This window comes from Trachypithecus francoisi, unplaced genomic scaffold (genome assembly GCF_009764315.1).
Source record: "Trachypithecus francoisi isolate TF-2019V2 unplaced genomic scaffold, Tfra_2.0 Lachesis_group21, whole genome shotgun sequence".
NCBI lineage: Eukaryota > Metazoa > Chordata > Mammalia > Primates > Cercopithecidae > Trachypithecus > Trachypithecus francoisi.
Window position 1 is genome coordinate 24,837,095 of NW_022681467.1, and position 16,651 is coordinate 24,853,745.

The 16,651-nt window shown below is 48.6% G+C and overlaps 1 protein-coding gene across 2 annotated transcripts; it reads left to right on the forward strand.

Moving 5' to 3' along the window:
* Positions 1 to 549: 549 nt before the first annotated feature.
* Positions 550 to 15,929, forward strand: PDYN (prodynorphin). Of its 2 annotated transcripts, none has more exons than XM_033185913.1 (4): positions 550 to 821; positions 2,120 to 2,179; positions 11,595 to 11,742; positions 13,744 to 15,929. In XM_033185913.1, the coding sequence occupies exons 3-4, from the start codon at positions 11,614 to 11,616 to the stop codon at positions 14,377 to 14,379; spliced, it is 765 nt and encodes a 254-aa protein (XP_033041804.1). In that variant the 5' UTR covers positions 550 to 821; positions 2,120 to 2,179; positions 11,595 to 11,613; the 3' UTR covers positions 14,380 to 15,929. The 2 variants fall into 2 exon arrangements, with proteins under 2 accessions (XP_033041804.1, XP_033041805.1); XM_033185914.1 differs by having other exon boundaries at positions 11,598 to 11,742.
* Positions 15,930 to 16,651: the final 722 nt, after the last annotated feature.

Genomic DNA, 16,651 nt, shown 5'->3' on the forward strand with positions numbered 1-16,651 from the left:
ACACCGGGCCATGCACGTGCCTGCTGACTCGGCTGTCATCTCCCCGCTGTCTTCCATGATCAGAAGACTCTCTCAGCCTCTGTCTGTCTCTGTGTCTGTCTGTCTGTGGATCAGCATGTTTTGAGTCTGACTGTCTTCCCGGTTGGTTTCCTTTTCTCTTGCTCTGTCCTTCTCTCCTTGTGTTTCCACCCATCTCCCTATCTCTGCCACTCTCTGTCTCTGTTTTTCTTTCTCTTTCTCCCCTCCTTTGTAACACTCCCTAGGTCCGACATTGCCTCTTTCTCCATTTCTGATTCTCTGTTTTTCTGACTCTCTCTCTCTTTCTTTCTTTCTCTAACTCTTCTGTCTCTGTCCTTCCCTGTCTCCTTTTTCCTATGACACTCTCCTAGAAACGCATCAAATACTGAAGTGGCCGGATTTCAAGTGACAATCAGCACTACACCCAGAATCCGCCCCCCTCCCCAACACGGCTGCCTTCCTCCTCCACATCCCTGTCACGAAGAGAAGCCTATTGTGTCGGGCCCAGGGAGTTCGAGTTGAAGGGCCTGGGGGTCTGCGCTCTGACTGCTCTCAGCCACTTCCCCATTGGCTCCCAGCAGCCTGTGCTCAGCAAGGGCTGAGCGACAGGGGAGGCTCTCGTCCATAAAAGAGGGGAAGAGGCACCAGAACTGCCATTCGAAGGGGTTTTGGTGGTGTTCATAGCTGCCTATTTAGCAGCTTCTCCCAAGCCGGAGTCAGGGAGGCCCCTGAGCCTTGGACCGGCCACCTGCCACCTCCGACCTGCTCAGCCAGAAGCTGCCCAGGGACAAAGCAGAGCACAGGTAATATCCAGAGGGGGCACTGGAATTCTATCTCTTGGTTTTATTTGCTTATTCCTGGTCCTCTGGACCTAGAGATGGTGGGAGCTTGGGCTGGGGATTTTAGGTTTGGGTCTGATTATCTAGCAAAGGAGCAAAGGTAGTTACGTTTAGGAGGCTAGTTCACAAAAGCCAGACCAGTGAGAGACTGCTCTTTGGAATCTCCCTTTCTGCACAGTCCTAGCTTAAACAGGTGGTAAGCTGTCTCCCAAGAGGACCACACTATGGCTTTAGCTCCAGGGTCTCCTTCCCCTTGCAGTCTCCCACACGGCAGTTCCCATGCCATTCCCAGGATCTGGGGGGAATGGGACACCCTGGGTGGGAGAAGTGAGAGGTTTCACTAATCAGGGTGATTTTAAAGGTCAATGAGTCTCACTGGACTTAGAGAACAAGGGCTTGGGGACATTAATGAGATCCAAGGCTCTGGCATTTATCACATAACATGTACATCAATGTGCGGCCAGTTTCGGCCTTTTCATTCTTTTCGGATTGTGTTTAATTGCTGACAGTGTGCTGTTTTGAGTGGCTTCTTTCGATGGAATTTGATACAGGATGAAGTTTGGGGGTGTTTCATTGGAAGGGAACGGGAAAAGGGAGTGACAACAAGCCAGGAGGCCCAGGCTTAGCAGGCGTTTTCTTGTCAATTTTACTTGGAAAGGACTTGTTGCTCCCCTATTAATTACAGCCAGAGGAGTCTAAGGCCAGGAGGAAGCTCAAAGGGAAAGCCATTTGCTCACTGGTCTAGAGATCCATATTCAGAAAAGTACCGAGTCTCAAAGTTTGATTCTAGCAAAAAGCTGATGAGCTTCGGGAAAAAAAGAAAAAAAAAAGAAAGAAAGAAAGAAAAAAAAAGCCTGCTGACTACTCCAAGGTTGAAGAGTAAATTCTGCAACTGCTTACTTTTTTCTGGGGATCCAAGAATCCCTCCAAGCTCTACAAATATTACTTAATTAAGTATCCAGGCTTCCCAGGGGAAACAAGCTCTTTCGATTATTGGATCTGATTTCAGTTCCCCTCCCACAGACTGAAAGTCTTCATTATCATCTTTCTTCCAAGGGTTGCTGAAATATACAAGGCTTGCCTTTCTAATTTGACAGGCATCCCAGTCGAGATCCATTGCAAAGCACTGCAGAGTGTCGATCCTCTTCTGTTCTTTCTCACCCCAGGCCTCACTGCCACCCTGCTGTGGCACCTTCCTTCTCTTTTCCCCTCCTCTCCTCCCCCCAGTCCCACCACACCTTGCCTTTGTTCTATTTTTGCAGGTCATTTATCTCCAGGCTTTGAGATCTGCGTGGGGGGAGCTGTTGCAGCAGCCCAAGCCCGTGAGTTAGCTGCCTGGGGGTGGTTTGCGTTCACTGACGGATCTCAAGCCCACTGCTTTGCCCCAGCTGTGATAGGTGGCAGGCAAATCCTATGTCTCTGTCAGCAGCTGGGAGGGGGATGTCACACTGGTTCCCGAGGCTCTGTGGCAGAAGGCAGCACATTTTAAGGGAGCAGGCAAAGGGATCAGCTCTGGGGCTATTTGAGAAATTTGCGATCTTAAAACACGTGGAAGGAGTTAAGGTTTCTTGAAGTAACTCCTGGGAGCCAGGAATTTTCCATCTGTCATCTACACGTGTGTCTCACAACACCTGAAACAGTGCTGGGCTGAAATCCCAGATCCTACCACTCACTTACTGTGTGACTTTGGAACAGTAGCAGTCCCTCCCTGAGTCTCACTTTCCTTACCTGTATGATGAGAAAAATAATAATATTCACCTCCTAAGTTTATTGCAAGCCTCAACGGGATACAGCAATATGCCTGGCATTCAGTAGGTGCTCAATAAATACTGGTGTGACTGCTCAGTTTTTCACTGTTGCAAAGTGGTGAGGTTGGACCTTTCTCTCTATCGATTATCATATCGCTGATCATCCCACTCCATCATGCTGTGTGCTACATCCAGGAAATATGATCTAACGTCTAAAATTTTCATCTGCGAGGCTGGTGCTCCTTTCTCCTCCCCGTCCCAACAGAATTTTTATTCCATCTGCTGCATCAGGATCATGAAGTCTCTTTTTGATCGACACTCCCTCACTCCCCCTCCCACTACCCACCTCCTTGGGTCATTCCTGCACAATTGTTGTATTTATTAGGTCTCTTCCATCATGGTAAGAGAGATCAATAGTTACTGGTTCGATTTCAATGCATGCCTGAGAAAGTGTGGTTACACAGCTGATTTCTCTCACCGTATTCACTCATCTCAGCCCGTGATTGTTGGCTAATCTTGCTGGGTCTGACAAAGTGATAAACCTGTTTCACTGAGACAGAGCTGGCCACTGTGGTAGGCAGTCAACATCGGCTGGAGACACCCAGGTAAGCTCAGGATCAGACGCTCGATATGGAGTGAGGTCTGTTAGTGCTTTGAAGCACAGTCTCATCAGTCCTTCCCAGGATGGATCCAAACTGATGCTTCTGGCAGGAGGACAATGGCCCAGGTCCATGAGGCACATAGCTTAGCTCAGGGGGCTCCTCCCGGAGTCCATCCAGGTCATCCCACTGGCCAGAGCGGTTGGCCACAAGCTGCAGACATATGCACCGAGGCAATCTGTTGATGCATTGGCTTGAACTGCCATTTGGTCCCTGTCCTATTCCTGGACAATTTGATTTAATTTGACAACGGTTTACTGAGCAATTATTATGTGGCAGGGTCTCTTGCCCACTGGTCCCTAGGAACAAAGGGCAGACTCAGAGAGCAGCAGGAGGGAGAGAATTGGTGTTTGTGATTCACACAATAGGTCAGCATCCTGAATCAAAATCTTCTTTCCCTCCCCACTTCTCTCTCTTATTTTGTTCACTTCCCTTCTCTCTTTTCCCTCTTCTTCCCCTCCTCCTCATCCCCTCCCCTTCTATTCCTGTTTGTCCTCTCCCCATCTATATGTCTCATCTTGTTTTTTTTTCCCACGTGGTCCTCCACCTCTCTCTGCTTTTTCCTGGTGTCCTGGTCTCTTTTTCTGTGTGTGCAGGTCTCACCTCTGCCATTCTTTTAGGCCCATGTCTTTTTCTTTGTGTCTCTAACTCTTTTTATGTCTCTCTCTCTCTGTGTCTCTTCATCTCCATATCTCTCTGGCTCATTTTCTTTTTGCCTTTCTCCCCATCCCTTAATTGCACCAGAAAACAAAAAGGGTGGTGGTTCCATGCAAGACTTGCTCTTGAAAAACATTCTTTTAAATATGCAGTGAGTGATCCCACCAGGACCATCGCCTGCAAGGCTGCCTTTCCCTCTGGTCTCTGCACAGCAAATGCAGCTGACCACCAAATGGGACCCTCGTCCAATTCTGTGCTTGGATCTTTGCCAGGCTAAAGGGTGAGTTTACTTTCTGTTCAGAACCCAGGCCTCCTTCTCATTGATCATTCGTCTTTTGCTATGACGCTAACGCCTAACAAGCGGCACCACTGTTTCAAGTTCAGGGGCTCCCTTTGCCAACCTCCTGGAGACCCACAAGGGTGAACTTTAGACTTTTGAGAGTGGGGTAAAAGTTCCTGAAATGGTTTCAACATCAGGAGTGTGAGAGTTTGGGAGGTCATCCGAAAGACACTGGATACATATTTAGGCCTCAGGATGGTTTGTGGCATGGAGTAGCGGACTGACTTTGAAATCTTATTCTGCTGTTTCCTTGCTTCTTGGTCTTGGCCCAGTCTTTAGACTCTCTGAGCCTCTGTTTTCCCCATCTGGAAATGGAACTCATAGTTCCCAACCCACTGGATTCTCTTCAAGAGAAGAGAGAAATAATTGAGATAAAGTGGATAGCAAAGAGCTTGTCCCTTCTCAGAGTTACACCCTAAATGGGGAATGCGATGGACTCAGAGTCCCAGCTCTGCCATGCTCTGTGGCCGCGGAGAGGTATTTTATCACTTGGTCCTCACCTTCCCATCCGGATCCCAAGCCTGTAATGTGAGCCCCTGCCCCGTAGCGTCCACAGGAGGCAGCTGGAGTGCACAGTGCTTGGTGCAGAGCGGCGTGTCAGTCTTTGCTGGCTGTTAGGATGGTTGTCATTGCAGGGTCATTGAAACAATGCCATCTCTTTAGTGGGAGTCATGGTTCGGGTGTGGGAGGCTGGAGTTCTGTTTCCATTTCCCTCCTGACTCATGATGTGACCTTAAACAAGTGACTTCATTTCTACCTTTTCCCATTTCCTCTTTCATCAAATAGGGATAATCATATGCGCTAAAGTGCTCACAGAGATAATTGCGATGTTAAATCAAGCCATTATTATTCCGTGCTGGCTTTTTAAATAAAAATGCTTGCGGCTCCTCTGAGCCCTCAGCTGACTACAATATAGAAATATCATCGAGGAGCCAAGAGGTCAAAAAGATCGTTCCCTTTCAAGGAACTCTGGGCCCTGGGTGAAGAGAGGGTCTACTTTGTGCTGGCCCTTTAAGCGGTGCTGTCTCAGTGCAGGAAGATGATACACCCTATTCACAGATGAGAAGACTGAGGCTTGTGAGGCTTGTGGAGGAGGTGGTACCAAATGACCGCAGAGCCCATGCCTTTCCCTCTCAAGGGAAAGGAAAATCCCAAGACAAGCCTCCCCAGGTCCTCTCAGTATTTGCCAGGAGAGCAGCCCAGGCAACAAGAAAGGGCTCAGGGCTGAAGAACGGAGCCAGTTGCTTCCTGCCTTTTCCATCGGGAAACCCACCTGACCTCCTGGTAAGAGATCCCTCCACTAGCAAGACATAAAAAATGTTTTATTATTTGAGAATATGTTCACATGCCTGAGGACTCAAGAAAGTTAGCTTAAACTTATTAGAATCATAAAATGTTTATAAAACCAGTGAAAGTACGGTCAGCAAACCTTGTCTGTAAAGGACCAAAGAGTAAATATTTTGGGCTTTCTGGGCCCTACAGTCCCTGTTTCAACAATGAACAAGGCTTTTGCAGCATGAAAACAACCACAGACATAGATGCAAACAAAGGGGCGTGGGTGTTGCATTAGCCAAGGTTCTCCAGGGAGGCAGAACCAACAAGGTGTGCCTATCCACAGAAAGAGATGTACAGAAGGAATTGGCTGATGCAATTAGGGAGGCTGGTGAGTCTGACACAACCCCTCCTGTTAGGGGAGAATCACCCCACTGCCCCAACAGCCCCTCTTTCCCCTACTGGGCTGTTACAAAGCACCCGAGGTAGCGGCTGAGATAAAGCTTTACAAACTGCCAAGTGCAAAGGACTGCTTTGTGCGGGCTCCGGGTCCTCGGCCAAGTCTATGAAAGAAGACCATGCAGGCCCTCCATCAGGGTCAGACGCTGACATCACGCCTCCCGCTTACCGAGGGGGCTTGCTTCCCACTTCTCATCCCGATGATCGACAAAGTTTCTTTCTTCCTTGGCCCATCCCTAAGCAGACATGATAGGCAGGCAGGGCTCTCTCTTATGACTTCCCAGCTCCATTCCTTGGCAAATCCCCATTAGAAAGGTCGAAATGCTTCCCCCGGGGCCCATCTGACGTTGTTTAGCAAAGTATTTATCCTATAAAAGGAAGGAAATAGGATCACCTATGAAATTGTGAGGGCAAATGTGTCTCTACTAGAGTCGCCTTTTAACCCAGAGGGATCTGGACAGGAGCCCAACTCCCCCATTCATGAATCCAGGTGAACTTGGATGAGCAAGTTCCCCTTTCTCGGCCTCAGTCTGCCCCTCCGTAAAATGGGTATTAAAAAAACATGCACCTCTGGGGTTGCTGTGAGGATTGGAGCTAATATGTACAAAGCAGTAATGCACAACCTGGCTCCCAGTAGGCTCCTGAGAATTGGTGACTGTTGCTGGGTTGACAGGATCATGGATGAAGGGCACTCAGCCCAGACTAACACCGAGCAGGCCCTCCGTCCACGGCAGTGAGTCATGCAGCAGCATTTTTCATTTCTGCAGTGTGCCAAGCTCTTTATGATCTCTCCTTTTTGCCCTCTTCTTTTCCTATCTCCTACAGCTCCAGTAAGACTAGACTGGAGCCTTCATACTCCACTCTCCAAAGCACCTACTATGTGCCAGGTACTCAAGCACATGCCAGGTGCTTCACATGTGATCATTTATTTAATTCCTATGCCCATGCTCTGAAGCATTATTATTAGCCCCATTTTGTAGCTGAGAAAACTGAGGCACAGTAAAGCTAAGTCATTTTCCTAAAGTGGTGGTAAGTGGTAGGCTGAGACCTGAGCCCACGTTACTGACCATTTGCTGATCCTGCTTCGGGGTCAGGAAAGCATTTGTGATCCCACCTCTCCTTTCTCACCAGCTGTGTCCTCGCCACCCCATGCTGCTTCTCCAAGTTAGAGTGGATAATTCAGGGGCTGCAGACTCACACGTCTGTCAGGTATTCGGCAGTGAGGGAAGCCCCGGGTGGTTCTGTGGGTGGTGATGGGCAGCATGGCTCTTCCTCTGTGACTGTTGCCATATTGAAATACAGGCTCAATGTTCCCAGGCCTTTTGTTTTTTCCAGACAAATTGAAAATTGAGATTTTTTTTAAATGTAAAATTTCCTAATTTTAAAATATTGCCTGTTTATTTTCATAACCAATTGGTGTGCAGCTCCTGCTCATTCTAGCCCTATATGAAGTACTGGGACATCATTCATTCATTCATTGATTCGTTCATCAATCACTCAAACTTCCTTAGTCTTCCAGTCACATTTAGATCAAATGCAAACTCTCCCTTGGCCTATGAGAGCTGGCATTATCCGTCCTCTGCCCACCTCTTTGCTTTTCAACCCCAGTCTCTCCCCTCACATCCCTTCATCCACCCTGGACTCTTTGTCATCCTCAAGCACAATACACTCGCACCTCAACGACCCGCCAACCCACCCATACGGGACTCAGACAGGTAAGTGGTCATTTTGTGATGGAGCCAGCATAGGAGGCTGTGGGATCTCAAAGGAGGGAACTAATCTAGACACACTTCCTGGAAGAGGCAACTGAGGCTGAGTTTTGAATAATGAATAAGAATTAGCAAGGTCAAAGCGTGATGGGAGTGGATGAGTGGGGTGACAGAGATGTTCCTGGCAGAGGAAACCCTGTGTGCAAAGGCTTGGAGGGCGGGGTGCATGGAGCATTTGTTTTGAAATTGCAGGTGGTTTGGTCAAGCCCAGGACAGGCAGAACTCACATCCAATCTGTCTGGGTGCTGTATACTTGCTGGGATACCTTGGACAGACTATGTGATCTTTCTGTGTCTCAATTTTCTCATCCATGAATGGGGAGAATATTAGTCCCAGCCTTATGGAGTTGTCATAAGGACCCCCTTCCAATAAGACACACACAGTTCTGAGTACAGGGGCAGGCACGCAGGGAGCACTAGCAAATGTCAGCTGTCAGTATTAGGAGAGCCTGGGGGTGCTAGTGACGGGGACAAGCTTCCTCTGGAAGCCAGAGGACACAGGGCAGAGGTGCAGTCAGATCTGCATTTCAGAAGGGTCCTCCAGCTGCTGCGTGGAAAGTGTCTATGAGGGAAAGATTGGAGGCTACTCCAGAACCAGGTGGAGGTTGAAATGGACCCTGGAGGGAGAAGCTGGAGGCTGGAGGTGAGGGGACTGAAGGGGCCTGGGCAGAATACAGCGGTTACAAAGGTACCTCTGGAGCCAGACAGCCTGGTACGAATCCCAACTTTGCCACTTACTCACTGTAGAATCTTGGCAGGCGCTAGAATCTTACCTCAGTTTCCTCATCTGTAAAGTGGGCATGACAATGGCACCGATGCTGTAGAGTTTCTGTGAATATGTGTGAGTTAGTCCATGAGAATTGCTCAGAACGTCGTGACTACTTAATTACCATCAGATCAACCAGAATTGTCAATAAATATAAAGTTAATGGATGAAAGACAAGGATGCCAACACTATTTTTGCCTGAGACAAAGAGATCTTAAAGTGAGTCCCCTACCTTAGCAGCTAAGCTGTGTGGGAAGCCTTCAGCCAGGAGTTAGATGGTGTGGTAAGCACCCCCTCCCCAGTAGGTTAATTCACTGCTGATCTTCTAACAGGCCAGCCCGCCATGGCTGATATCAGAGAAAACATGAGCTGCCTGCTCTGTCCGGCTCACTGGTGGGGAAACGTAATCCGCTCCACAGCTGATAGAGCGTGAGAGAAACTCAAGGGGAAGAGAAAGACACAGGATGGACACAAGTCCGTTTCCCTGACTTTTCCACTGAGCCTCCCTGGTTCAGGGGAGCAGACCTTGCCAGCCTCAAGCAAGGCACATGGACCTGAGCTTGTGCCTTGAATTGCTGTGTGACCTCAGGAGATTTACTAAGCCTCTCTGAGCACCAGTTTTCTTGTCTATAAAGTGGGGGCTTTGTATATAAAGTCCCTTGGATCTCACGGAGGGCGCAGCTGTTAATGAATTGAAATTGCTCCAGAAATTGTAGTCATTAAGTGTAGGGGGTCAAACAGAACAGGCCTTGCACCCCAGCCTCACTATCGAGGTAGGACATGGGTAATTCACCAGACCAGAAGTGGCCACTTCCCTGAAGGAATAAATGAGGTGATGAATTGAAAAACTTAGCGCAGTAGGGGTTTGATAAATGGCGACTGGGATCACTATTAAGCATGCTCCGGTGGGAGAGCCTACTACATGCTTTAACGTGGAGACCCTGCTTTGGCCACAGCGTGGGGTTCTGGGGCCCAGGGGGTGAAAGTTTTGAAACATCCTGAACACCTGAGCAAACGAGGTAGTTTGCAGGGATGGGGAAGTTGGAGGAAAAGAGGACAGCCATTTCTGAGAGTAGATTGTTGGTGTCAGGTTACAAACCATGCTGGGCCAAGTGTGAAGCCCCTGACCAGGGTGGGGTGGGTGTCTTAGGGGAATTAGGCACTTCCAGTAGAAAGAACTGTACTGTGCCCTCATAAATCAAATATAAAGGCCCTGAGTCTTGATATCTGATTTATAAAGGGCTGGACTATGAAACAGACAACCTTTTGGTTTTTTCTTTTTGAGACGGAGTCTCACTGTGTTGCCCAGTCTGGGGTGCAGTGGCATGATCTCTGTTCACTGCAACCTCTACCTCCTGGGTTCAAGTGATTCTCCTGCCTCAGTCTCCTGAGTAGATGGGGCTACAGGTGCGTGTCACTCTTCCCAGCTAATTTTTGTATTTTTAAAAGAGATGGGGTTTCACTATGTTGGCCAGGCTGGTCTGGAACTCCTGACCTCAAGTGATCCACCTGTCTCAGCCTCCCAAAGTGCTGGGTTTACAGGTGTGAGCCACCATGCCTAGTAAAACAGACAACTTTTAACAGAGTATTTATGAAGCATTAATTCATCTGCCAGGAATTTATTGAGGACCTGTGATGTGCTGACCAGGGTTTTAGGAGCTAGTATACAGCAGAGAATAAGACAGGGTCTGTGCCCTCAAGGAGCTAACATTCTATTGGGGAGGTGATAACCACAATGTACACACCACCAACAACAACCAAACATCAAATACGTAGGAGACTGTGAGGTGGGAGTGTTCTGATGCAAACAAAGGGTGATGTAAGAGAGAGACCAAAGAAGCCTCATTAGACACATAGTGATCAGTAAATGCCTCTCTGCCAGTATGACAACTAATTTAATGACAAAGAAGGAGCTAGTGATGTAGAAGTCTGAGGTCAAAATACTGCAGCAGAAGAACAGCAAGTGCAAAGGCCCTGAGGTAGAAGCAAGCTTGGCATATTTGAGGAACAGAGTGACCACGTCAGAGAAAAAGACAAGACACGGAACCAAAGCCTGAAGACTCACATAGACTATTTTCATGGAAGAGGCACACACGGCTGGGGGAATAGAAAGGAGGAGCATCTCATCTAGCCTAGGCAATCAGGGAGAGCTGCCTGGAGGAAGTAATATCTAATCCAGGACCTAAATGACAGGTAACAGAAGAGGAGATGAAGGGTTCCCCAGGCAGAGGGAACAGCATGTGCAAAGGCCTGGGGGTGGGTCAGAGCCTGATGCATTCATTAAAGGGATTGCAAGAAGCTGATGTGGTTGAAGCCCAGAGCTGAAGTGTGGGACTGCAGGAATGGGACTGAGGGTACTCTGACATTTAGGCAGAAGGGCCAGGCCTGACCCCACCCAATGGGTCTGTTCACAGAATTGATATTGCCAGGAAGAGCATTTCAGAATGGGAAGGAGGAATCAAAGAAGGAACTGGAGGCAGGCGGGGAGACCAGCAGGGAGAGGGAGTAAAGGTGGAGCCGTGGCTGAGATCAGTGACAGTACCAGAGTGGGAGAGAAAAATTCTGGAGCCCTCACAAAGCTGAAAGGACTGATGTGGGACAGCCTGGGACACAGGGACAAAGACCTCAGAGAACTCAGAAAAGCATTTAACTAAGTATCTTCTGGCTTGGCAGGTGGCCAAAGTGGGTTTTGAAGTCTGAAAGACCCAGAGCAAGTCGTGGCTTGTCCACTTCCTAGCTGTGTGCAACCACTTCCCTGCTCTGAGCCTCAACTTCCCCATCTGTTGAATGAAACTGGCACACAGCCCACATTGAAGAAGTATTGTGCAGATTGGAAGTTAATGTACAGGAAAGCTCTGGGTACACAGTAGGCGCTCACTCCTTTCCTTGACCCTTGGCTCTGGGCCTCCACTTTACTTCCCTGGGCCTGTTTTCTTGACTGTAGAATGAGAATCAGAATGCTTTGCAGTGCTGTGGGCAGGAGTTAAAGAGATGAATTTGTGGGCTCAGAACACAACCTGCAGAGGGGTGATCACGGATTTCATTATCTTCTCTTTCTTCCTCCCCAGCAGGAATTGCTGAGACAGGATGACCTGGCAGGGGCTGGTGCTGGCTGCCTGCCTCCTCGTGTTCCCCTCTGCCACAGCAGACTGCCTGTCGCGGTGCTCCTTGTGTGCGGTAAAGACCCAGGATGGGCCCAAACCCATCAATCCGCTGGTAGGTTTCAGGCAAGGTTCTTCAATGCCCAGGTCCTAGGGCCTGGGTGAGGGAGCCCAGGGAGGGGATGTTGCAGGCCTTGGCAGCTGTGTGCTGTCCTGTAGATCCATCCCACCTGTGCAGGGTGGCGGGCGTCCTGCCCTGTAGATGGCCTGGACACCAGAGGCTGCTGTTTTCCATCTCCTATCCCCACTCCAGACCTCACCACCATGGGTTCACTCAGGCCAGGACAAGAGACTCAGGTGTCCAGGGAGAGTGATGCCTGGCAACAGGGAGTGTCATTGCTGAGGTGGTGCTGACTTTGGCAGTCAGCAGCTCTAGATTGACTTTTTAGGGCTTCTTATTCCTGGGCTGATGAGCACCTCCAAATCTAGACAGTTCCATGAGAGGAGCTGTCTCCACCACCCCTAAATGCAAAGATCTGGCTGACAGAATCAAAGCTTTGACCCCTCTCCTGGGCCTTAGCCCCTCTTGGCCCCACCTTGTTGGCTTTGCTTTGAGTTAAGCTCCCCGACGTGTCTCTCCCATGACAGCAGAAAGGCTGGAATAGAGGTACCAAGGGCATGGGGACAGAACACAGACTTTGATTCTGCCCCTTTCTAGCTCCATGACCTTGGAACCCCCTCTCTAAGCCTAGGTTTCTTCATCTGCAAAATGGAGGTGATTCCATGAGATAGTGAAAGAAGTTATTTATTTATTTACTTTTTCCGAGACAGGGTCTCACTCAGTAGCTCAGACTTGAGTGCAGTGGCGCGATGTCGGCTCACTGAAATCTCTGCCTCCCGAATTCAAATGATTCTCCTGCCTCAGCCTCCTGAGTAGCTGGGACTATGGGCACCCACTACCACACCTGGCTAATTTTTGTATTTTTAGTAGAGACAGGGGTTCACCATGTTGGTCAGGCTGGTCTTAGACTCTTGACCTCAAGTGATTTGCCCACCTCGGCCTCCCAAAGTGCTAGGATTACAGGCGTGCGCTATCATACATGGCCAGAAGTTATTTATTTATTTATTTATTTATTTATTTTTGTTTGTTTGTTTGAGACAGAGTCTTGCTCTGTTGCCCAGGCTGGAGTGCAGTGGCACTATCACAGCTCACTGCAACCTCCGCCTCCTGGGTTCAAGTGATCAGCTTCCCGTACATCAGCTTCCCGAGTAGCTGAGACTACAGGTGCACACCACCACACCCAGCTAGTTTTTGTATTTTTAGTAGAGATGGGGTTTTGCCATGTCCACCAGGCTCGTCTCAAACTCCTGGTCTCAAGTGATCCGCCCACCTTGGTCTCCCAAAGTGCTGGGATTACAGGTGTGAGCCACTGCACCTGGCAAAATAAGTTATTTAATACATAATTCTAGCCACTGAGAGATGCACAAAATGGGCCATGCCCAATCTCAAAGAGCACCGTGTTTAAGCATGAAGACTCATGGCATTGGACGGCCTGGGTTCAAGTTTCAGTATTCTTTGCTGTTGTCATCGTCATTATGATTGAATGCTCCCAATGGCCCTATGACATGATGCCATTGCCCCCCACCCCAAGCCTGATGAACCCTCTTGTGTCCTCTCCTGTGTGTTCTCTGCCATTCTGCACTTCTCTGTCCTACTTTACCAAGAGTTAGCAGCGTGCTTCACACCTGCAGAAGCCTGGGAGAGAATTTGTATTTTTAATGGAGGTGGGGTTTCCTGTCTGGGAGTCAGACGTGGAAGGGGAAGGGTGAGCACCCAGAATACTCTGGGAAGATCTTACTTCCAATTCTGGCAATTGCCACCGCAGCCATGTGTCCTGGGTCTAAAGCCATTTCACCTCTCCAAGTCTGTCTTCTCTTTCTCACAGGCACAAAGTCCCCTACCTTTATGCACCACCAGGAGTATGAACATGGGTAGCCCAGGGCTTAGCAGTGGTGCTCATTTTTATTTTGTCAGACACTGGACAGGGGAGCCTGGGGCAGAGCAGTGCGTGTGTTTTGATCATTTGCCACTGTGGTCTTTTTGGGTCTTTTGCAGATTTGCTCCCTGCAATGCCAGGCTGCCCTGCTGCCCTCTGATGAATGGGAGAGATGCCAGAGCTTTCTGTCTTTTTTCACCCCCTCCACCCTTGGGCTCAATGACAAGGGGGACTTGGGGAGCAAGTCGGTTGGGGAAGGTCCCTACAGTGAGCTGGCCAAGCTCTCTGGGTCCTTCCTGAAGGAGCTGGAGAAAAGCAAGTTTCTCCCAAGTATCTCAACAAAGGAGAACACTCTGAGCAAGACCCTGGAGGAGAAGCTCAGGGGTCTCTCTGGCGGGTTTGGGGAGGGAGCAGAGTCTGAGCTGATGAGGGATGCCCAGCTGAACAATGGCGCCATGGAGACTGGCACACTCAATTTCGCTGAGGAGGACCCCAAGGAGCAGGTCAAACGCTATGGGGGCTTTTTGCGCAAATACCCCAAGAGGAGCTCAGAGGGAGCTGGGGAGGGGGATGGTGATAGCATGGGCCACGAGGACCTGTACAAACGCTATGGAGGCTTCTTGCGGCGCATTCGTCCCAAGCTCAAGTGGGACAACCAGAAGCGCTATGGCGGTTTTCTCCGGCGCCAGTTCAAGGTGGTGACTCGGTCTCAGGAAGATCCGAATGCTTACTCTGGAGAGCTTTTTGATGCATAAGCACCTCTCATCGTGGAGTAGAGTCAGGAGCATCCCCTGACACCTTTTCAGGTTGGAGTGCACTCATTCATCCTCCTGTATGTGCCCCTTCCCCATGCTCAGCTCAGCACTGTGTACAAAATATCCAAGCCCAGCCTATCTCTCTTCTGCCTGGGAGTACGGGATTTCTCTGGGGTCTGTGATGGGGAAGGGTGGATGTCCCTTCCCCACAACAGGCTTAGTGCTTGGCTCAGATGCCTAAACTCTAAAACTACCAGCAGCAGCAGCAGCAGCAGCAGCTTGTGATCTCAGTCCTTCCAACCTGTTCACGTGACTCCTCAATTCCAGAGAACCAGAGCGACGTGTTCTTTGTACCTGTAGGTCTAGGATCTCCAAACTTAACCAATCACATGCCCCTCTCAGAAGAAATATGAGCATGCTCCCTCATGCAGATAGTATATGCATCATAGACAAAGAGTAGAGCTTTAACATAAGATAAATAATCATACACAGAAATCCTGACATTATATTCCCAAATCTCAAAAGATCTCCTGTGCACCCCACTTTGGAGACGATGCTTTAGGTACAAAGCTTAAACATTGCCTTATATTGGATCAGGAACCCTTACAGCAGAGGGTCCAGTCTTCTAGTGGGTTTAATGTTTAGTCAGTGTACTCTGAGTCTTCATTGTTCAGAAAAGCACCTCTTGAAGAACTGACTTCCTGAACTCCCAGTCATGTTGGTACTCCTTACAGAAGGGAGCGAAAACCCCTTTAGGAAATGATTGAGAGCAGCCTCTTGAATGCTTAAATGATCAAGGAGGGAGCAAGGCAAACCAATTTGTTCTGTGCAACAAACTCAAAATGTGGACCAGTTCCCTCAGCCCTCATTAAACTAATTAAACTGATCGGTATCATGCTTCTACTCCATGGTGAACTGAAGCAGAGTCAAGTTGATGAAGTTAAGCACGACCATGTTCTTGAGCAGCTGAATTGGCTGCCAAGAGTCCAAGCCATCTGGCCCAACATATGCACTGGGCATTGGGTAAGGGACTCCAGAAGCAGCAGCTAGAAAGAGAAAAAGGCTCTCTTCAGTCCCCATGATGCTTCTTTCCTCTTAATGTCTCAAAATAAAACCAGAAAGAGGAATAAAATGATTAAGTGCTTGAGGCCAAATGAGTTCCCTTGATTCAAATAACCCTGATTCATAGACAGAGACCTCCCGATGTCTTGGTTTCAATCAAAGCCCTCTCTCTCTGTCTCTCTCTCTCCTTTGCTCTCTCATTCCCAGGCACTCTTTTTTGGTTTGTGGGTCCAGGAGATGGGGCTGGATAGGAGAGGAAACAGGCTTGAGTTTGGATAATTTGTATAAGATGCTGCTGAACACATCTCTTCATGTGCAGTCCCCAGGTATCTGATGATGTTCTGAAATGGATAGATTGTTTTAGAGTTATTTTGTGTGCTTTAAAAAAATCCCATTTATGCAATTTACTTGGAATTTGCTTAGCCTTTAATAGGCCTGTGTAATTTCCTGCTCCTCCAGTACAATAAATAAAAGAAAGATGTTGATGACTTGGTGGGTGTGTGTGTATGTGCACGTGTGCATGTGTGTGAGCCTCAGTCCTCAGAGAGAAAAAAAATTGCAGAAAAGAGTGCTGGAAATCAAGAAGAGTTACACACACACACACACACACACACCCAGGTTGGAAAACCAAGTGTGAGATAACAGAAAGAGCAAAAACTGTGGAGTGTCACAGCTTTAAATTGGAACATTGGATCTGTGCGACCTTGAGTAAGCCATTTGGTTTCTCTCAGCCTTAGTTCCTGCCTCCATAAAATAAAGACTAATAGTGCCAATTTTGTAGAGTCGCTGTGAGGATTAGATGAGCTTATATATGCAAAGATCCTGGTACACAGTAGGTGCTCAGTAAGTGAGTTTTCTTTCCTACATTGTCTTAAGGGACGGTGACAAAGCTTGAGCCTTGAGCACCACAATGGGGAGAGGTGCTGCAGAGGGATTCTGCATCCCACATAATTCCCATGGGCTGTTTTCTATGCTGGATGACCAGGACAGGAGATAGACACATGTTCCTAGACAAGGATGAGTGAATTAAGGATGGAGGATGCTCTAGCCCTTGGGTGGCATAATGTCCTTTACTAAAATGACATTTTGCATTAAATGTTGTCAATGAGATGTCTTTAAATAGGATGAATGTGGGATTTAATGGCTACAGACCTCATGGGTTCCATTTGGACATTGGCTTTCTGAGTGACTTCATAGAAAATGCAGAGTG

Excerpts from the sequence above, each read along its gene's own strand:
- PDYN (XM_033185913.1), top strand. The coding sequence starts at position 11,614 with ATGACCTGGCAGGGGCTGGTGCTGGCTGCCTGCCTCCTCGTGTTCCCC. Across the intron at positions 11,743-13,743 it reads CCAAACCCATCAATCCGCTG|ATTTGCTCCCTGCAATGCCA; the intron begins GTAGGTTTCAGG and ends GGTCTTTTGCAG.